The sequence below is a fragment of the Chiloscyllium plagiosum genome, unplaced genomic scaffold (genome assembly GCF_037043375.1).
Source record: "Chiloscyllium plagiosum isolate Xiang-an unplaced genomic scaffold, Cpla_swu_hap1 HiC_scaffold_16, whole genome shotgun sequence".
Lineage (NCBI taxonomy): Eukaryota > Metazoa > Chordata > Chondrichthyes > Orectolobiformes > Hemiscylliidae > Chiloscyllium > Chiloscyllium plagiosum.
The window spans coordinates 79,193,705-79,216,360 of record NW_028270154.1 but is presented as its reverse complement, the minus strand read 5'-3'; the positions used below and the strand labels follow the sequence as shown (position 1 = coordinate 79,216,360).

At 45.6% G+C, this 22,656-nt stretch overlaps 1 protein-coding gene across 1 annotated transcript in view; it reads right to left on the bottom strand.

Annotated features, from left to right (window-relative positions):
* ebf1a (EBF transcription factor 1a) overlaps positions 1-22,656 on the bottom strand; it is a 461,222-nt gene that overhangs the window by 124,683 nt on the left and 313,883 nt on the right. Inside the window, 1 exon segment of the mRNA XM_043703973.2 lies at positions 16,219-16,345. Within this exon segment, the coding sequence (XP_043559908.2) occupies positions 16,219-16,345 (127 nt within the window).

Here is a 22,656-nt window from a genome sequence, read left to right as displayed (position 1 = left end):
GCGGTGTAACAGGGCCGGGATTGTGTAGTAGCTGCGGTGCAAGAGGGCCGGGATTGTATAGTAGCTGCGGTGTAACAGGGCCGGGACTGTGTATTAGCTCCGGTGTAACAGGGCCGGGACTGTGTAGTAGCTGCGGTGTAACAGGGCCGGGATTGTGTAGTAGCTGCGGTGCAAGAGGGCCGGGACTGTGTCGTAGCTGCGGCGTAACAGGGCCGGGACTGTGTCATAGCTGCGGTGTAACAGGGCCGGGACTGTGTATTAGCTCCGGTGTAACAGGGCCGGGACTGTGTAGTAGCTGCGGTGTAACAGGGCCGGGATTGTGTAGTAGCTGCGGTGCAAGAGGGCCGGGACTGTGTCATAGCTGCGGTGTAACAGGGCCGGGACTGTGTAGTAGCTGCGGTGCAAGAGGGCCGGGATTGTATAGTAGCTGCGGTGTAACAGGGCCGGGACTGTGTATTAGCTCCGGTGTAACAGGGCCGGGACTGCGTACTAGCTGCAGTGTAACAGGGCCGGGACTGCGTACTAGCTGCAGTGTAACAGGTCAGGACTGTGTAGTAGCTGCAGTGTAACAGGTCAGGAACTGTGTTGTAGCTGCAGTGTAACAGGGCTTGGACTGTGTCATAGCTGCAGTGTAACAGGGCTTGGACTGTGTCATAGCTGCGGTGTAACAGGGCTTGGACTGTGTCATAGCTGCGGTGTAAGAGGGCCAGGACTGTGTCGTAGCTGTGGCGTAACAGGGCCGGGACAGTGTCATAGCTGCGGCGTAACAGGGCCGGGACTGTGTCATAGCTGCGGTGTAACAGGGCCGGGACTGTGTCATAGCTGCGGTGTAACAGGGCCGGGAGGGTGTACTTGCTGCAGCGTAACAGGACCAGGACTGTGTCATAGCTGCGGTGTAACAGGGCCGGGACAGTGTCATAGCTGCGGCGTAACAGGGCCGGGACTGTGTCATAGCTGCGGTGTAACAGGGCCGGGACTGTGTACAACCTGTGGTGTAACAGGGCCGGGACTGTGTCGTAGCTGCGGTGTAACAGGGCCGGGACTGTGTCGTAGCTGCGGTGTAACAGGGCCGGGAGGGTGTACTTGCTGCAGCGTAACAGGACCAGGACTGTGTCATAGCTGCAGTGTAACGGAGCCGGGACTGTGTCGTAGCTGTGGTGTAACAGGGCTGGGACTGCGTACTAGCTGCGGTGTAACAGGACCGGGACAGTGTAGTAGCTGTGGTGTAACAGGGCCGGGACTGTGCTGTAGCTGAGGTGTAACAGGGCCGGGACTGTCTAGTTGCTGCGGTGTAACGGGGCCAGGACTGTGTCGTAGCTGCAGTGTAACAGGGCCGGGATTGTGTCATAGCTGCGGTCTAACAGGGCCAGGACTGTGTACTAGCTGCGGTCTAACAGGGCCGGGACTGTATACTAGCTGAGGTGTAACAGGGCTGGGACTGTGTCGTAGCTGTGGTGTAATAGGGCCGGGACTGTGCGGTAGCTTCGGTGTAACAGGGCCGGGACTGTGTAGTAGCTATGGTGTAACAGGGCCGGGACTGTGTAGTACCTGTGGTGTAACAGGGCCGGTACTGTGTCGTAGCTGTGGTGTAACAGGGCCAGCACTGTGTAATACCTGCAGTGTAACAGGGCCGGGAGGGTGTACTTACTGTGGTGTAACAGGGCCGGGACTGTGCAGTGGCTGTGGTGTAACAGGGCCGGGACTGTGTCGTGCCTGTGGTGTAACAGGGCTGGGACTGTGTAGTAGCTGTGGTGTAACAGGGCCAGCACTGTGTAATACCTGCAGTGTAACAGGGCCGGGAGGGTGTACTTACTGTGGTGTAACAGGGCCGGGACTGTGCAGTGGCTGTGGTGTAACAGGGCCGGGACTGTGCAGTGGCTGTGGTGTAACAGGGCCGGGACTGTGCAGTGGCTGTGGTGTAACAGGGCCGGGACTGTGTCGTGCCTGTGGTGTAACAGGGCTGGGACTGTGCAGTGGCTGTGGTGTAACAGGGCTGGGACTGTGCAGTGGCTGTGGTGTAACAGGGCTGGGACTGTGCAGTGGCTGTGGTGTAACAGGGCTGGGACTGTGTAGTGGCTGTGGTGTAACAGGGCTGGGACTGTGCAGTGGCTGTGGTGTAACAGGGCTGGGACTGTGCAGTGGCTGTGGTGTAACAGGGCTGGGACTGTGCAGTGGCTGTGGTGTAACAGGGCTGGGACTGTGTAGTGGCTGTGGTGTAACAGGGCTGGGACTGTGCAGTGGCTGTGGTGTAACAGGGCCGGTATTCTGCAGTAGCTGCGGTGTAACAGGGCCTGGACTGTGTACTAGCTGCGGTGTATCAGGGCAAGGAATGTGTTGTAACTGCAGTGTTACAGGGTCGGAACTGAGCCGTAGCTGCAGAGTGACAGGGTTTGAACTGTTTAAGAAGTGGGTCCTTACAATCTGCAACTCTCATCCTGAAAGCTAGATTCAACGGCAAGTTTCAAAAGGCATACATTTGAAAAGCTGAACTTCCCCGGGCAGTGAGGACATTAGGACCGATCTGCTTGGACTTCCAGAGAGCCACTCTGAGCCAAATGGCCTCCCACACTGTAAGATTCTCATAGAATTAGTACCTATTACAGTTTAAAGAGTAAAGTAAAACCAATTTACTTGGAGAGTCAGGGTCGAGTCGTATGCGACCTGGCCTCTTCAACTGCACTGACAGGGTATTGTTACAACAGCCAAAAATGATGGAATTACAGCAGAAACAACTCCCAAGGTTCATTACTGTGATCTCCAAAGTTGGGCTGTCAATAGAGAGTGCTCAGAGCCTGTTAATAAACACAAAGTGACAGCAGCACTGTCTTTGACCAACTCACATCACGGCTGTTTCTTGTGGTGACTCGTGGCCCCGTTCATTCCTGGAACCGTGGAAATTCCAGCTCGGATTTCCACAATCCCGAGACTGACAGCACAAACAAAAAAACACAAGCACTCCTCGCGAACTTCGTTTTGAAAGAGAAAGGGCAGCACATTCCTATCCTGAAGTTTGAATCACGGATAGTGGAATAGTTGGTGTGTGGCAAATGATTCTGCCTTTTATACATGTACAAATCTGATCTCAGCTGCGTCAGTGTGTATAGGATGCGAATTTACCAACACTGCTCTGAGATAGGGACTGAGGGAGTGCTGCGGTGGATGCGCAAGTGGAGATGGCAATGTGGTTCAGAGGAGAGCAAGTCAGCTTGAAAAGCGTCAAGAGATCCTGGTCACTATTTAGTTACCTCTGCTGGGAAATCTCAGTCAAGGCAGGCTCAATTGTGAAGGCTTTCACAGTTGAATCACCTCACTCAAGCACGAGCACTTGAGCAAGGCAGTTTTGGGCTTGCACTAACACTGAGAAAGCAACACAGCAACAGAGGAGGAACACAGTACATGCATTTCTATGGACTGCACAGAAGGAGCTAATGGCCCACCTGATCGAGAACAAGCCTCCTCCCATTCCATCTCCCTCTTCCCACCCTGTACCCTTTTCCCTATCCTTCTGCTTCCTTAGAATCCATGATTCAACCAGGCAATAAACGTTGGGATTGTCAGCGACTCTCATGTACAATCTCCCCAAGGACTGGCAAACAGGAACAGAGGGCTTGGAAGTTAGAGTAGGCCATTCAGCCCTTCAAGCCTGTTCTCACCGTTCAGTGAGATCCTGGTTTCACTGACTGCAGTCTCAGTTCGACATTCCTGTCTCCGCCATTACTTCTCATAACCCTGGATTCCCTTATCAATCAGAACCCCACCTAACTCAGCCTTAAACAAATCAACTTAGCGCTGAAGAAAAAGTAAAGACATGTCAACTAATCTTATACCCTTCAGGACAGAATTGCAAGAATGCCAAACCTCAAAGGGATAAACAATTTATACTACATGAGAAGAGGGTTCTGATTGGCAAAGGTGTTTTGTTGCCAAGGAGAATGCACCAGAGAAGGATGTGGAAGCATTGGAAAGGTTGCAGAGGAGATTTACCAGGATGTCGCCTGTTATCGTTAGAGAGAAGGTGGTTGAGAGGTGACTTAACAGAGACATACAAGATGATCAGATGATTAGATAGGGTGGACAGTGAGAGCCTTTTTCCTTAGATGATGATGGCTAGCATGAGGGGACATAGCTTTAAACTGAGGGGTGATTGATATAGGACAGATGTCAGAGGTAGTTTCTTTACTCAGAGAGTAGTAGGGGTGTGGAACACCCTGCCTGCAACAGTAGTAGACTTGCCAACTCTAAGGGCACTTAAATGGTCATTCGATAAACACATGGATGATAATGGCACAGTGTAGGTTAGATGGCCTTCAGATTGGTTTCACAGGTCGACACATCATTGAGGGCCTATACTGCGCTGTAATGCTCTATGTTCTAAATCTTTTTCATCTTTAACTCTGAGCCAGCTGTCCTCTGAGGACCTCAACTGCTAAGCCTTTATTCAAATTCAAAATTGGAGAAATATCTCGCACAGAATAGTAACAGGTAACCCTCAACAATTTTAACAGGACATTCACATTTTTGTGTTGGAAGCAAGTAGCCATTACATTTCATCAGAATGTTTCTTAACGAAGGTAAGTTCTCCCAACCACTATCACGTACCTGATAGGCTGAATGCAACCTTTATCAATCACTGCCAGACAGACTACACATAAATGTTGCCTGTGGACTGTTGAGAGTATGGAGTCATCCATTTGAGACAGGGATTAGGAGGAATCATTTTCTCTTTGAGGGTAGTGAAACAGTGGAATTTGTTACCACAGAAAGCTATCAAGGCTGGCTTGTTAAGTATATCCAATGCTGAAATGATCAGTAAGGGGATCAAGGGAAAAGGCAAGGAAGTGTACAGTGGTACAGTGGTTAGCACTGCTGCCTCACAGCACCAGGGACCTGGGTTCGATTCCAGCCTCGGGCGACTGCCTGTGTAGAGTTTGCACATTCTCCCCATGTCTGTGTGGGTTTCCTCCCACACAGTCCAAACATGTGCACATTAGGTAAATTGGCCATATTAAATTGTCTATAGCGTTCAGTGATGTGCAGGTTAGGTACATTAGTCAGAGGTAAGTGTAGGGTAAGGGGATGAGTCTGGGTGGGTTACTCTTCGGAGGGTCGGTGTGGACTTGTTGGATCGAATAGCCTGTGGAGTCTATGAAGTGGATTGAAGAGGAGGAGCTCAACTATGATCTTCTCATGGAATGGTACAGCAGACTTGATGGGCTGAATGGTCTACTTCTGCTGCTACAGCTCATGGTTTATATAATTCTGACATTCTGGCCATCCCACCCACCATGGAGGGAATCAATGGGGCTAAAAGCCGGTGAGCAGCTTGACACAAGTCACTGACAGAGTGACACTTCTGTGCAAAATCAACGGAACAAAATCCTATTCTTATCAAATTCCACAGATACAATGCTACCGTGGGCATATGATCTGATAGCTGGGTGGCACAAGAGTATGAGCTGCCAAAGCCTTACTGCCACACCAATACACCAATGGCATTGCCACAGAGACATCAACCAAATCACCACCTCTGCCACCCCTTGGGATACTGCTAACATTTCTCTTATTCACTCATAGATGTGGATGTCGCTGGCTGGGCCAGTGTTTATTCTCCAAACCTATCTGCTCTTGAGAAGGTGGTGGTGAGCTGCCTTCTTGAACCACTGCAGTCCATGCCCTCTAGGTAAACCCACAATGCCGTCAAGAAGGGAGTTCCTCAGCAAGGATGAAGGAACGATGATGTATTTCTAAGTCAGGATGGCGAGTGGTTTGGATAGGTTCTTGCAGGCCTTAGCGTTCTCATGTGTCTGCTACCCTTGTATTTCTAGGTGGTAGTTGTTGTGGGTTTCGAAGATGCTGTGTGAGGAACCTTGGTGAATTTCTGCAGTGCATCCTGTCGATAGTACACACTGATGCTCCTGAGCATTGATGATGGAGGAAGTGGATGCTTGTGTATGTAATGCCAATCAAGCGGGTTGCTGTATCCTGGATAGTTTCAAGTTTTTTGAGTGCTGTTGGAGCTGCACTCACCCAGGCAGATGGAGAGTATTCTATCACACTCCTGACTTGTGCCTTGTAGATGGTGGACAGGGTTTGGAGAGTCAAGAGGCGAGTTAATCACCGCAGTATTCCTAGTCGTTGACCTGCTCTTGTAGCCACTATGTTTATATGGGCTAGTCCAGTCCAGTTGCAGTTTCTGGTCAATGGTAACCACCAAGATGTTGATAGTAATGCCATTGAATATCATCAGCTTTCGTTACACTCCCTCTTACAGGAGATGGTCATTGCCTGGCACTTGTGTGGTGTGAATGTTACTTGTCAGCTCAAGCTTTGACACTCTGCAGGTCTTATTGCTTTTGGACATGGACTGCATCACTATCTGAGGAGTCGCAAATGGTGCTGAACATTACGCAATTATTGACAAGCATCCCACTTCTGACCTAATGATGGAGGGAAGGTCATTGATGATGTAGTCAAAGATGGTTAGGCCGAGGACACAACCCTGAGGAACTCCTGCAGAGTTGTCCTGGAGCTGAGATGATTGACCTCTGTGCACCCAAATCATCGATTCGATGCTGCCTGACCTGCTGTGTTTTTCCAGCATCACACTCTCAACTCTGATCACCAGCATCTGCAGTCCCCACTTTCTCCTGACCTCCGGAAACCACAGCCATCTTCCTATGTGCCAGGTATGACTCCAAACAATGGACAGTAATGTTCTCCCAATTCCCTCTGATTCTAGCTTTACGAGAGCTAATGGATTGACACATTCAGTCAAATGCAGCCTTGATGTCAAGGGCTGTCACTCTCACCTCACCTCTGGAATTCAGCTCTTTTGTCCATGTTTGAACCAAGGCTGTAATGAGGACCTTCCAACACAGTAAACTGATGGGACAGTAATTGGCCGGGTTGTATTTGTCCTGATTTTTGTGTCTGACATCCCTGGAAGTTTGCCACATGGTTGAGTAGCTGTCAGTGTTGTGGCTGTTTGGAACAGTTTGGCCAGGGAAGCGGCAAGTTCTGGAGAAAGAGTCTTGAGTATTATTACCAAAATGTTTCAGGGCCCTGACTCTTAGCAGTATCAAGTATCCTCAGCCAATTCTTTCCTTCATCACTTGGAATGAATTGACATGGAGGAATACTAATTTATAAACCAAAGAGGGAGGATGAATGGGGAATACATGGGAATCAGTAGGAGGTTTCCTTACCCATGTTTGACCTGAAGCCATAAGACTTCATGGAATTGGAGTCAATGTTGAGGACTCCAGAGCAACTTCCCTCATGATTGTATACCACTGTGTCACTGCCTCTGCTAGGTTTGTTCTGCTGATGGGATGGGGCTTAGTGCTGCTGGAACATTGCCTGTAAGTTATGATTCAGCGAGTCTAACCTTGTCAGGCTGATGCTGACATGTCTCCCATTTTTGGCATGAGCACCCCCTGAAGTTAGTAAGGAGGATTTTGTAGGGCCAAGAGGACAGAATTTGCTCTTGTCATTTTCCTTGCCTTAATCAATGCCAGATGCCTTGTCCGGTTTCATTCCATTCTTTGAGATTCTTTTCAGCTGTTAGATTGAACTGAATGGCTTGCTTGGCCATTTAAGAGTCACCTCTAGGCCAGACTAGATTTCCAATGGCAGATTTCCTTCCCTCAAGGGGGTTAGATGGTCTTCAGAATTGGACTTTTAATTCCAGATTTCTTTGACTTTAAATTGCATCATCTGCTGTCATGGGATTCGAACCCAGGTCCCCAGCACGTTGTCTGGATTACTAACCCTGGGGCTTGTCCCAGGCTGCTTTGAGAAACAGAGCCCTGTCTCCACTGCAACTGGCTGGCCAAGGGGTACAAGTTAGACGTGGCTGTCTACGATGCACCCTTTGCCTAGGAGAAGGGACCATCCATTTCATGTGTACACGTTTTGAAAAACCCCAGGAATTTAGGGTAATGTGTTTCAGATGAACCTGAGAGGTAGCTCACAGATTAGATGAATACAATAGAATAGAATAGGAAGATAGATTGAATAGGGTAGAATAGAATAGATAGACAGATAGATAGACGGAAGTTAGTCGCAGGGTATATTTTGATCCACAACAGTTAAATCTATTTTTTTCTACATGAGACCCGAACACAAGCATTTAAGCAGTATTAGGTGACAAACAGTTCTAGAAGCAAGGAAAACACGGCTGACTGTGCATTGAACAGTCCTCTAGACAATAGTAAAAACCAAAAGTTGTAGATCAGTTTTCTCTCTCTCCCACACTATACCACCCCGCCCCCCCCACCCCCCATCTCCCTCTCCTTCCTACTCACCCTGCCCCCAACCCGCACCCATCCCCCCCTCCCCTTTAGGTCAAACGAACAAGCAATGCTTAAGTATTTTAGCTGAAGGCTTAAGGTCTCTCTCCTCTGAGAAAACACATGGCCACTGTGGCTTTATAATATGTCCCAGAACATTGAGTTCGCTGTGGAACATTGCAGAGAGAGAAAGAGAGAGAGAGAAAGAGAGAGAGAGAGAAGGAAAAAAACACTCCAGTTTTCTGGAATGTTTAATGGAATGTGTTTGGATCAGAACTTCCAATTGGTCTATATCCTGTAGGAGTATAATGAGGCTTGTTTAAAAAAAAATCAGAGTACGAATTACGTGGGAGTTAAAACAAGTTCACATGGGAAATATGAATGGCCTGCACACAGACCTTGGATAGCTTTGCTGAACAGCTAGTTGGGTTGTTATTCAAAACCTACAAGGGACCAATAAAGTCAATTAAAAAACAGCAGTCTACTGGGTGGAGAATACGACAGGATTTATGCTTCATGCACTTGCGAGGCTAAAGATTTTACTATTAAACTGCATTATTTCCCCTGCCGAACAGAGACAAAGTACGCGTTTCCCAATTTTCCTTTTTGCAAAAATGCTGACTGTCTTCATTAAATGGAGCAAAAATTGTTTGGGGATTTCTTGAACTCAGTGTGAAACCCCAGCTAAATGGTTTGTGACCATTTTCTTTAATTTGATGTTGGAATGATTGTATTACAAACAAATTTTTCTTCCACGGTCATGCTTATGATTTTCAATTAGGTGCAACACCAGTGTAGGCACACAGCAGTCTGCAACCATCCTACTGTGCAGGGGGTATGGCCCACTAAAATACTCGTTTCAGAGGTACGGCAACAGCTACCCGCCCCCTCCTCTCCCGCACCCACCTCAAACCACACCGCGCCCACCGCCAACCAACACAAAGCACAATTCACCAACTGGCCTTTCTCAGCGATGGTGACACAAAGTGCACACAGACAGACTGGCCAAATCTTTTCAGAGATTTAGATTTCCTGCGGATGTAGTTAAGGACAGCACCTTCACTTGGATTTAGCTCTGTTGGGTTTCTTCCTCAGTCCTTTCAACTGTGTCTTGCCCCAAGTGGTTGTTTGTGAGCCAAGGTCATTTTGGTTGGCTCATCCTGGACAAGTCCACTTCCCAGATCTTTCAGATGAGACGTTAAACCGAGGTTTACATCCTGAGCTGGAATCCGAGATCTCACCCTCTTCTTAACCAAGAAAGGCTGAGCCCTTCCTTTCTTCATTCATGGGATGTGGGCATCACTGGCTGGCCCTAACTGCCCTTGATGTGGAGGAACCATGTTGGACAAAGTTAAAAATCGCACAACACTAGGTTGAAGTCCTATAGATTTATTTGGAAGCACTAGTTTTCAGAGTGCTGCTCCTTCATCAGGTAGTAGGAGCAGTGCTCCGAAAGCTAGCGCTTCCAAGTAAACCTGTTGGACTATTACCTGGCATTGTGTGATTTTTAATTAACTGCCCTTGAGAAAGAGGTGGTGAGCTACCTTCTTGAACCACTGCAGTCCACTCACCCTGCTGTTAGGAAAGGAGTCCCTAGATTCTCACCCAGCGACACTATGGTGATACATTTCCAAGTAAGGATGGTGAGTGGCTTGGAAGGGAACTTGCAGGAGGTGGTGTTGCCATGTATATGCTGTTGTTGTCCTTCTAGATGGTAGCGGCCATGGGTTAGAAAGGTGTTTCTGAAGGAGCCTTGGTGAGTTACTGCAGTGCATCTTGTATATGGCACACATTGCTGCTGCTGAGTGTCAGCGGTGGAGGGTGTGAATATTTAGAAATGGGGTGCCAATCAAGCAGGCTGCTTTGTCCTGGATGGTGTCGAGTTTCTTGAGTGTTGCTGGGGCTGCACTCATCCAGGGAAGTGGGGAGTATTCCATCGCATTCCTGACTTGTGCCTTGTACAGGCATTGGTGAGGCAAGCAGTAAGTTACTCGTCACAATATTTGTCTTGCCCACTTTCAGGGGAACGGTAACCCCAGGATGTTGATTGTGGGGGTTTTAGTGATGGTAATGTTACTGAACAACAAGGTAGGATGGTTAGCTCCTCTCTTGTCATTCCACATAAATGACATTGCCTGACATTTATATGGAGCAAATATTACATGTCACCTGTCAACCCAAGCCTGGATACTGTCCAGGTCTTGCTGCATTTGGACATGGACTGCTCTGCTCGCTGAGGAGTTGCCAAAGTTGCTGAACATTATGCAATCAATCCCCGCTCTGACCTTGTGATGGAAGCAAGGTCATTGATGGAGCAATAGAAATGACTCTGTCTAGGACACCACCCAATGAAGTGAGGTGAAAGTGGGTACTGCAGATGCTGGAGATTAGAGTCAAGATTAGACTGGTGCTGGAAAAGCATATCAGTTCCTGCTCCTTGGATGCTGCCTGACCTGCTGTGCTTTTCCAGCATCACTCAAATCATGACCCCAATGAAGTGAGGCTATCTAATGTTTCCAGTGTTAGCTGTGGTTCAGTTGGCATCTCTATTCCTTCTGAGACAATGGAGGTTGTCAGTTCAAGACCTCCAGTTAAACATGAGACCTAGGTTGACACTCCAGTGCAGCACAGAAGGAGCGCTGCAATGTTAGAATTCTGTCTTTCAGATGAAATGATGAATCAAGGTCCCACCTTCATTATGATGTGCATATGTAAAGAAGACATGACACCACTTCGAAATACATTCACGGAGCTCTTGGCCATATTCAGCTCAATAGTTACTCCTCCATCAACATCACAAAGACAGATTATCCCATCGCTGTTGCTGATATGGGAGCTTGCTGTGCGTAGATTGGCTGCTGGGTTTCCTACTTAGAACAATGGCTACATTTCCAAAATATGTCACTGTCTGCGAAGTATTCTGGGATGCCCTGCAGTCACTCAAAGTGGTACATGAGTGCAATCCTCTCCTTCTTCCTTCACCACCATAGCACATGTACCTGGGACTAACCTAGCCTGGATGGCTCAGTTCCACATGGGAAAGTGTGTAATTACTGCACCCCCACTAGGAGGAGTGAGTTGACCACTTCCCCCTAACCATCAGGAAACATAGTGTTTGATGTGTGACACCTACCTTGATGTCTTATTAACTATTTCTGGGAGATGTGAATAGTCTTTGTAACATAAAGCCTTTCTAAAGCCAGCCCAACTGTGTATCAGAAATCCCTATCTCCCTGGCCAGGCCAAGTAAGGAAAGCGGAATTTCTTCCCTAAAAATACACTGGTGAACCAGGTGGGTTTTTACATCAACAATAGTTTCATATTTCTTGAATCCGGGTTTATTATTTGAATATAAATTCCTGAAGAAGGGCTTATGCCCGAAAAGTTGATTCTCCTGTTCCTTGGATGCTGCCGGACCTGCTGCGCTTTTCCAGCAACACATTTTCAGCATATAAATTCCATCCCCTGTTGTCGTGGGATTTGAACCAATGTCAGCAGAGAACTAAAATAGAACAAGGAACTGTGCATGCTGTAAATCTAAAACAAAAACAGAAATCGTTGAAGAAATTCAGCAGGTCTGGCAGAATCTGTGGAGAGAAAGCAGAGTTCTGAACTGGACTTTGAAACATTAACTCTGTTTTCCCTCCACAGATGCTGCCAGACCTGCTGAATTTCTTCAGCGATTTCTCCAGCAATTTCTGTGTTTGTTTCAGATTTACACCATGTGCAGTTCCTTGTTCTATTTTAGTTCTCTGCTAACATCAGTTCAAATCCTTGCTGCAGAGAAAACAGAACTTTGGACTCGAAACGTCAACTCTGATTTCTCTCCACAGATGCTACTAGGCCTGCTGAGTTTTTCCAACAATTTCTGTGTTACGTTTCAGTAGACAACTAACCTGGTCCTCTGGATTACAGGTCACAGTCTCAGCTTCATCCCCCTTGATTGATAAATAACTTGCAGAATAATTCAATTTGCTTAGTACCCTGTCAGCAGGTATCAGCCCTTGAAGAGACCTTTCTCAACATCCACTTTGACTGTACAGTCTCTGGTTGCACCACATCACAGTTTAAAAGTCCCCGGACAGGTGTTTTTCTCAATGTGCAAGGACAGTATGTGTATTTCCAACCTCACTCTCGGAATCCAGGTCTTTCTGTGAGTCTAGATATACTGCTGGATATACTCCAAACATGTGCATCATGTCCCACTGACCTAAGACTGTACCAAAGTGAACGAATTATGTTTACCTCTGCCTGTTTGAACAACATCTGATATATTTTTTATATTGTGATTTTTTGCAAATTAGGAAATTAAAATCTCTGTTTGTTTTAAGAAAGACTGCAAAACTTAGCTTTTGTTTCTTCATAAATAAAAATAATAATAGTCTTATATTTATGCCAGTGTTTAAATTGTACTGACGGCAGGCCTAATTTTATCTGCAATACAATTATAGGAACTATTAGTCAAATACTTTCATTACAGCCCATAATTGGCTTTTTATTTGTGTAATCATGTATGAGAGATTCCAGCACTATTAAACTTAAAAGTCACAGTGATGGCTTCACGTTCCATTGAATTAACCCTTCACCCGCTGCAGTTCTCACCATCAGAAAGTAGTCTTTCCAACAGGATCGTTGTTTTGCATAATTTGCAAAGTCAGTAGAAGGGGTCAGGCCCTTGGAATCTGATATCAGCATTCTAACCGATGTCTGTCATGTCCTGTACATGTGTCCACATGCTGTGCATTAACAACTGTGTATTCTATGTATCCGTTATGTGCACATACATGTATGTGCCAGTACGTGCTGCCTGTGTGTTTAAGGTATCTAAGTGTGCATATGTCTTAGTCCATACATTTATATGTCACTGTGTGGGCTTTGCACTTGTGTTATGATACAATGTGAAGAAGTCCCACAGTCTCAGTGTGTTCAGAAGGTCTTTGGGGAGACAGGAGGGGTGATGGCTGATGACACTGCCCTCTGTAAGCTCAATGACCTCTGGCAAGAAAACTAAGTTCACAAGAGAAGTAGGTCTTCACTGCTGGAGGGCACGTTTAACCCAGGATTGCCAAACTTATGCAATGGGAGTTAAGGGTAGAATCATTGAAACTTACAGGCCAGAAGGCGGCTATTCGGCCCGTCATTCCAGTGTCATCTCTCTGAAAGAGCTGTCCAATTTGGTGCCAAGAGCACTTTGGGCAATTGAAATGGGCAAGGGAAGAGTTTCAGAGTATATGGTAATCTTCACCAGACCCACCCTACTCTGGACTATTGATATGAGGAACTGTTAACCCAACACGGTGACTCAGTGGTTAGCACTTCTGCCTCACAGCACCAGGGTCCCAGGTTCAATTCCAGCCTTGGGTGACTGTCTGTGTGGAGTTTACACATTCTCCCAGTGTCTGCGTGGGTTTCCTCCGGCTGCTCCAGTTTTCTCTCACAGTCCAAAGATGTGCAGGTCAGGTGAATTGGCCATTCTATATTGCCCATAGTGTTAGGTGCATCAGTCAAAGGGAAATGGGTCTGGGTGGATGACTCTTCAGAGAGTCGCTTTGGACTTGTTGGGCCGAAGGGCCTGTTTACCATCTGTAGGGAATCTAATCTAATCTAATCTAAAAAACTGAGCTCAAATGGTGAGATGAGTGGGACATTAAACATCAATATCCCTCAGCTCTGGCAGTTTCTGACTCCAGATCACATGACTCCTGTTGACCAAGGGAAGGATGAAACATCACAAGGAAATTTCTCCAAAATCAAATACCGAGGCTGACTCAGGATCTAAAGCTGGATGAAGCAGTTATTGATATGTAGCTAGCACCTCTAATCTAGTAACTCAGTGAGAAGGTATGACTGTCAAAGATTTTTTCCCTTCCCTCATCCAGGTACATTGAGGACAATGTAGTGCACTCTTGCCACTAACTAATACACAGCACGTTCGGGATCAAAACTGGTAACTGCCTGGATGACGTAGCTCAAATCCATATGGCATAGTTATCTGACTCATCGAACTAATCAAGAAACCAATAGGTCCAGGGATGATCCAGCTAGATTTTCTTTAGGACACTTAACTCCTTTGACAGCCTGTGGAGAGTTACATTCAATTGCACTCTTTCAAAAGCTAGGGGATGAGCTCTACACTTTACATAGCAATAATCCTGAAGGGACGAGAAACACTAATATCTCCATGTGATAAGCTCTGCACAGGCTACATCCAGATACTGCTATAATCCACACTCGTCACTGCCTACCAATGCCACTACAGCAATGGTGCAATTTCCTTTTATTTTCAACTTGTCTGCCCTCCCCCCTACTGCCTCCTGGTCCTGGTTCCCTTTATTCTTCCAAGGGATGTGGGTGTCAGTTTGATACCCATCCATAACAGTAGGGTGGCTCAATGGTTAGCACTGCTGCCTCACAGCGTCAGGGACCCGGGTTCAATTCCAGCCTCGGGTGACTGTCTGTGTGGAGTTTGCACATTCTCCCCGTGTGTGTTTGGGTTTCCCCCAGGTGCTCCGGTTTCCTCCCACTGTCCAAAGATGTGCAGGTTAGGTGAATTGGCCATGTTAAATTGCCCATCGTGTTCAGGGATGTATAGGTTAGGTGCATTAGTCAGGAAGAAATGTTGAATAATAGGGTAGGGGAATAGGTCTGGGTGGAATTCTCTTCGAAGGGTCAGTGTGGACTTGTTGGGCCGAAGGGTCTGTTTCCACACTGTCGGGACTCTATGATTCTAAAGTCCCTTGAATAGAGTGGCTTGCTCTGCCATTTCAGAGACCTCTTAAGAACCAATTACGTCACTGTGCATCTGGAATTACAGATCAGTCAGATCCGATAAGGACAACAACATTTCCTTCCCCAGAAGGACATGAGTGAGCCAGTTAGTTTTTTTTTACAATAATCGAGAATAGTTGTCACGGTCACCATCAGAGATTGGCATTGAGTTCCAGGTTTGTCAACCAAATTTACATTCTACAAGTTGTCAATATACAGCTAGTTCTGAGAGTACATGGAGCTTAAACTCCCTCCCCTCTCAACCCACGTACATGCAGCATAAAGCAAGAAAACAGGCCCTTCAGCCCACCTCATTCATGCCAACAGGATTCCTGATCTAGTATTATTTGCCAGTATTTGGCCCGTATCCCTCTAACCCTTTCCTATTCAAGTATCTGTTCAAATGTTTCTTAAACATTGCAATTGTACTCGCCTCTGCCACTTGCTCTGGTAGGCTACCCTCTGTATGAAAAGATTGCCCCTCAGGTCCCTTTTAAATCTCTCCCCTCTCACCTACATCCTCTAGTTTCAAACTCCTCTACCCTGGGAAATAGACCTTGGCTAGTCACCTTCTCTATGCCCATCATGATTTTATGAACCTCTATAATATTATTCCACAATCTCCTACACTCCAGAGCAAAAGGTCCCAGCCTATCCAGCCTCTCCTGATAGTTCAAACCCTCCATGTTGGTAACATCCTTGTATATCTTTTCCCAGTTTAATAATATCCATCCTACAGCTGGGCGAACAGAATTGTGTACAATCCCTGAGAAAATGTCACACTGGATAGTGAGCCTTGAGAAGAGCAATGCTTGATCATGGGAAAGGATAGTGGACAAGGCTAACTCTGTCTTCATCCACTTGCTAAGTACACAGGCATCCCTGTAATGTAGTGATCCTGGAGAGGGGGGTGTTGATGGAGGCCACAGAATTTCCATTGTGGCTCAGCATGGAATGGTGTGCGCACTGATTCAGGATTAAGCCTCAGGAACTTGGCAGTTCTTCAGGAAGCAGTGCACTTCTCACCCGAGCCACTGCGAACAGCCACCTCATGCAATCCTTGAGTTCAACAGCACCAACCCACCAACGATGGTTATAAAAGAATCACAAGAGCACCACCATTAGATTCCAGATCACCCCAGTATGCAGGATTCCTCACCTGTGTAGATGAATCGGCCTGGAGTCCCTTTGCAGAACTGCTTCGACTTGTAGGACAGTGTGACCTCCACCACGCCGGGGATGTGCCGAGGAGGGGTCTGCACTCGAATTGCGTGCGGGGTGATGAGCTGCAATAAAACACAGTAACAATGCCATCAGGCTATCAGGTGATGTTCTTTAGCAACACTTCAGTGCCAAGTTTCAGTAAACAGGGCTTTCTCAAACCTGCAATAAATGTGTCACTGCCCTAATACTCTGTTGATAGAATGCACATTAAAATGTACTGACAAGAGTATTAAAAGTGTTTTACAACACAGTTGTAAAGCAATTAACTCTGTATTCTCCTGGCCTGATGCAGCTTGGCTGACTCCATGCCCTGAACATAATATGCAACAGGGATAAGATTCATAAAAATGCCTTAATACATCTGGTTACTTTATTTTAAAATACATCTTTGAGGGGAGGAGGTTGAGGGGATTGATTTCCTTTTGTACATGATACCCATTACTTCACACTTTAGCCTGTGTAGACCATTCCTGCTGCCCTTCAGGACTGTTTGCAGAAGCTGAGAAAGCCCCACGAGATGGTTAACGTCACAAAGCTGTGAGCAACTGCTGACGAGCAAACTTGTATGTGCCCAGATGTTAAAGTCCATTCTGAGTCTGACCAGCAGTTTAATCTGGATGGATTGGGTCATGAGCAGACCAATTAAAATTCAAGCGGTAGACGCTCTGTTGCCTGCCTGGGTAACATCGCCCACACTCACTCGCGTAGACAGAGGGTCAGAAGTTTCTCTATTAAGATATTGTATGGAGAAACCAAAACATAAAATGAATCAAGAAACTCAGCCGACAATCCAGCTGCGTTTCGAATGAACCTCATGTTCCTGATTCTGTTAATCAATGTAGCAGATCCCTACAAACATCTAGCCACTATTTTAACACAATCCACACCTCGGGTGTGGATGAAGGAGACAGGTCTCAAGCCTGTTGCACATTCTTTGCCTGATGAAATCAGCAGAGTATAAACTTGTGGGAGTTTCGGGGAGTGTACAGGTAACAGGTGCACAGCCCTAATCCTTCCCACTTGTTGGGAGAGGGTTAGATTAATACCTGAGCCAAAATCCAAGTGAAATCATCGATTCTAATTATTAGTTCTGAATGTACTTTTCACAAATTGAAATTTATGTTCTCAATCTGGCTGGGTTAATGTCAATGTAATAATTAGGGTTGATAATATTCTCATTTTAATATGTACCAAGGAGCTGCAGATCTCCCATGATAGTGTTCATTCAGACTCGAAGATTGGCTGCTTTATAACAGTATTGTTGTGAATACCCAGCAGGGGATAACAGCAGGGCCACTGACTTACAAATTTCATCTATATTAAATGGTGATCTGCATTTCTTTCTCTTGGGGCTTCGGGGACTGAAGTCTAAAAATCTGTCTTTTACTCCTTCAAATCTATCAATGAGTTACTTTACAAATATATTATTTTGTCTATGCATTGCTAAAACTGCAAAATCTCATGCAAAATTCAGCAGTTTTGCTTAGATGGTACATTGCATGATCATGGGCTAGTCAATTAAGTGGAGAGAAAAAAAACAGGAAGTCTTTCCTCATCCTAATTTTATGTCTTTAACAACTCTCACACAACACAACCCCACAGAGGTTGAAAATCTGAAACAAAAACAGAAAATCCTAAGAGAAAAATTCAGGTTTGGCAGTGTCTGTGCGAACAGAGATACAAATTTAATGTGGCCCTTCATCACAACTGGGAAAGGTTAGATGAATACTCTATCCTGTACAGGCTCCCCAGTTATAGGAAGGATATTGTCAAGCTGGAGAGGGTTCAGAAGAGATTTACCAGGATGTTGCCAGATATGGAAGGTTTGAGTTTTTAAGAAAAACTGGATAGGCTGGGACTTATTTCACTGGGGTGTTGAAGGTTGAGAAGTGACCTTCATAGAATCCCCTAAAATGTGGAAACAGGCCATTTGGCCCAACAAGTCCACGCCGTCCCTCAGAAGACCAACCCACCCAGACCCATTCCCCCACCCTATTACTCCATATTTACCCCGAATTAATGCACCTGTTTATAAAATAATGACAGGTCCAGAAAGAGTTGATGGTAGCTGTCTTTTCCCCAAGGTGGGGAATTCCAAGACTAGGGGACACATTTTTAAGGTGAGAGGAGAGAGATTGAGAAAAAAGATATAAGAGGCAAATTGTTTTACACAGAAGGTAGTTCACGCGTGGAGTGAACTTTCCGAGGAATGCAGGTACAATTACAATGTTTAAAAGACATCTGGATGGATACGTGAATAGGAAAGGTTTGGAGGACTATGGGCTTGGAGCAGGCTGGTGGGACTGGTTTAGTTTGGGATTATGTTCAGCTTGGACTGGTTGGACCAAAGGATCTATTTCCGCGCTGTATGACTCTATGAGTCTGGTGACAAAAGATTGAGCGAGGATGTGTGGGCCAATGATAAAAGGAGGGTCCATGTTAGGGTGGAAAGCAGGACAGACCAAAAGACAGAAGCGTTGGTACTCCAGAAGGAACAGAGATGGGCAAAGAACAGAAATGAAGAAACAAAAGATGTGCCTGAACTAGGTAAGCTGCTGAACCATAGTGAAAAGAACCCAGAGAGGTAAAGAAATGGAAACAAATCTTTACAGTCTGAAATTCTGGATGCAAGTTTGCTCGCTGAGCTGGAAGGTTCATTTTTCAAACGTTTCGTCACCATACTAGGTAACATCATCAGTGAGCCTCTGGTGAAGCACTGGTGTTACTGCCCGCTTTCTATTTGTGTGTTTAGGTTTCCTTGGGTTGGTGACGTCATCTTATATGATGTCATTTCCAGTGCATGTGATGTCACTTCCTGTTCTTTTTCTCAGATTCTAAATTGTTGAGCTCAATAAGTGTCTGACTGTAAGTGCTGTCCCTCCAGATCATGTTGACTTTCACTGGAATAGTGCAAAAGACTGAGGTGTGGGGCATAGAGAGGTCAGCACAAGAGAAAATTAACATAATAGGCCACGGACCTTTCAAGGATAAAATCAAGAGATACTTTGGCTTGGGAGATTTTACACTCGAGGCAAGGGGAGAGGTTTAGGCCAAACTATAGGAATGCTGAGAGTTGAGGGTCAGGGGGTTGTGTGAACACTATCCAGACTGAGGGAATAGTGGTGGGGGACGCAGGGAAATGGTAACTCAGGGGCTAGCGAGCCTGTGGAAGGAGACTGCACCCTGGAGGAAGCAGGTGGGTTGAGGGGCAGCAGACTGTGGGCTCCAACCAAGGAAGCAAAGTATATGCTGGTTATGTGCAAAACAAAATCAGCAGCAATCTCAAAAATGGCAGAGATACCACACAAACCCCAGGTATGGGAGAACCACCTCAGATACAGGGTGGTCCTAGTACACCAAGGCTGGACATACTGGTGCAGTCAGAAGAGAGATAGACAGAGAGATAGAGAGATGAGTATGCAAGGGTCTAAACGGGTTGATGATGAGGAGTATATTCAGCACTTCTGGTATGTGAATGTCATAAGAGACTTGGGGGTGGGGGAGACAGCTTTCAACCTCAAAGGAGTAAGACCAGACATTGAGGCCTCCCTACTAGTAACAATACCTATCGCATCAACATGACTTTTTCCTCATTGCTTTCATGAAATAAACCACACATTAGGCTGCCAAATAGCTTGTACCATGGGGGCAGCTCAGGGGTTAACACTGCTGGCCACACAACAGGTTCAAATCCAGCCTTGGGCGATTGTCTGTGTGGAGTTTGCACATTCTCCCATAAGTTTCCTCCAGGTGCTCCGATTTCCTCTCACAGTCCACAGGTTAGGTGGATTGGTCATGCTAAATTGCCCATCAAGTCCAGGGATATGCAGGCTAGGTGGACTAGCCATGGGAAACGCAGTGTTACAGAGAAAGAGTAGGGAGGTGGGTCTGATTGGGATGCTTTTCAAAGGACAGGGTGGACTTGATGGGCCAAATAACCTGTTTTCACACTGTAGAGATTCTATGATGATACCAGAATGGGAGGCCTTGCTAATTCCAAGAAAGAGGATAGCGATCCATTGTACAACATGGGCCAGTGGTGAGCATCCAGTTTTTAACTAGAGAGCAAGTAGTGGATGCCTTTCAAATATTCCAACACGGAAAAGAAGGTTGCTGAAGCAGATAGACAATAGCGGAATGGGCTGGTCTTCCAAGAACCCTGTGGAAGAGAGAATCTCAGCAAGATTCCACATGGCAGAATCTACAGTCAATGTTAAACAGTATTTCAGTCCCAGTGAGAGGTGTGCAGCACTGAGTGTGAGCGAGAATTCCCATGGATTGGAATTTATTTTGTACAGCCATTAAGAGAATGGGAATTGTTTCTGAAAGCCAAAGGCAAGTGGATTCATTTGGTACAACTGTCAAGGGAACAGAATCGTTTTGTTTTTAAAGCTGCAATTAGTGGGATTTATCTGGGAAAAAATGCAAGCAGAGCAGAAATTATCCACTTGGCTAATCAAAAAACAGAAATCCCCCATTTCAACTGCAAAAACAAGGGAAAGGCTTTGAGTGCAACACTTATTGCTATCCTGCAGAATTAAAAGCCCTTAAACCAAGGGTCAGGGATATTCACAATAGGAAGACAGGGCAGCAGGAATAATATTGCAGGAAAGCTATCATTTCAGAGGTGGCCAAATAGAACCACAAATGGACACCTTGCAGAAAATAACTCTCAAGATATAGAACAGTTTCCGATTAGATACTAATTCACAAGTTACTGAACAAGCTAATACACAGTAATATACACAGTTAGGCATATAGCTGATGATATAGCTCATCAAGGTGCAAAAGAAGCATCAGTCACTTTTGATCAAGTTGTGCGGTTTTTTGGCAATTACTTTAGTCTTAAAACAAATAACATTCTTCAACAGCAAGATTTAATCAAAAAATTCAGCATCAAGGAGAATCTAAAAATTATTTTATTTCCGATCTCTGCAGATGACTGGGGAAGTTAGCTTAAAGTCAGAATTCACAAGAGACAGAGTTGCTGTTAGAATTGTTGATGAGTCTTGGTCAGATTTATTTCAGTCAAGGAAGATCTGACTTTGGAGAAAATTACACTGAATATTTACACAGTGAAGCTGAAGTCTGAAAGCAACACAGATGAATCCTAATAGGATAGGAACGACATTATCACAGCCAATCAGCTGAATCTATTCGGTTCTTAAGCTACCAAAACTACAAAGGCACAGTAGAGAGAGTAGTCATTAGAGAAAGTAAACCCATTTCAATGTATGCAGTAAGGAGCGTCACAGGCATAAACAGTACCCAGCTATTTAAAAATCTAAAAAAAACTGTATCATTTTCAAAAGATGTGAAAAGTGTCAGAGCAGCAAATCTTCAAACAGCTACTGACCAGACATTCATGCAAAAGAAAAGGATATAATAGAAGCAAAGCCAAAGGCTTTAAACCAAAAGTGAAAAGAAGGAGGTGACTCAGAACTAGCCTTTTGGCAAGAAGATATTTATGGCACTAATTTTAAGCTTGATCCAGGCTGAGTCTCATTATATTATCAGACAGTGAAGGAACACTGTTTACAACATTAAATACTGCAATGTCATGGTCTAGGAGTATACCACTTAAGATAAAAGGTATGCTACAAGCAACTCTGAAACACAAGAAGTTTCAGGCAGTAGAGAGCATATATGTACTCACTCTTAAGAAAGAATGTACGTGTTACCCTCAACTTACTTCAGAAGATCAAAGAGATTAACCAGCAAAGATTACAGGATCCTCTGAACAGGGTTCTACATCGTTTACAGGATTGGGGAAACTCAACAGTGAACACAGTATCACACAAGGAGAGATGCTAAACCATTGTGACATTTATCAGACATGTCTCACGTCTAAATTCTGAAAGAAATATATTCACTTTTTGGGACACATTGACAACAATGGCACACCCACAAAAAACAAAGGCCATTGAGGAGATTCCACTCCAAAATCAGTTCAGGACCTGCAAAGATTATTTTTTAAAGAAAAAGAAAACTAACTGCCATTTTTTTTGTATCATTTGGTAAAACAGAATGGCGGCCACACCATAAGAAAACACAGATCTACACCAGGAACGTACTTTTCACAAAATCAAGGGCATGTTGATATTCCCTGCTGTCCTGGCCCACTACAATCCATCCTTTCCAATCATCCGATGTCATGAACCTGCACGTTATACCTCATGGGCATTTTAGAAACAGACATCATCATAGTCAATGAGGCTCTCTCAGTCTCATGGGCTTGTGAGAGAGTTTGAGACCACATGCTCAGCCTGAAAGTGCTCATAGGGACAGACCACAAACTCGATAGAGAAAGGGTTGGCAAGGATGCCTCCACAGACAGAGAGCTTCAGACTCTGCCTCATGTGGTCCACTTACA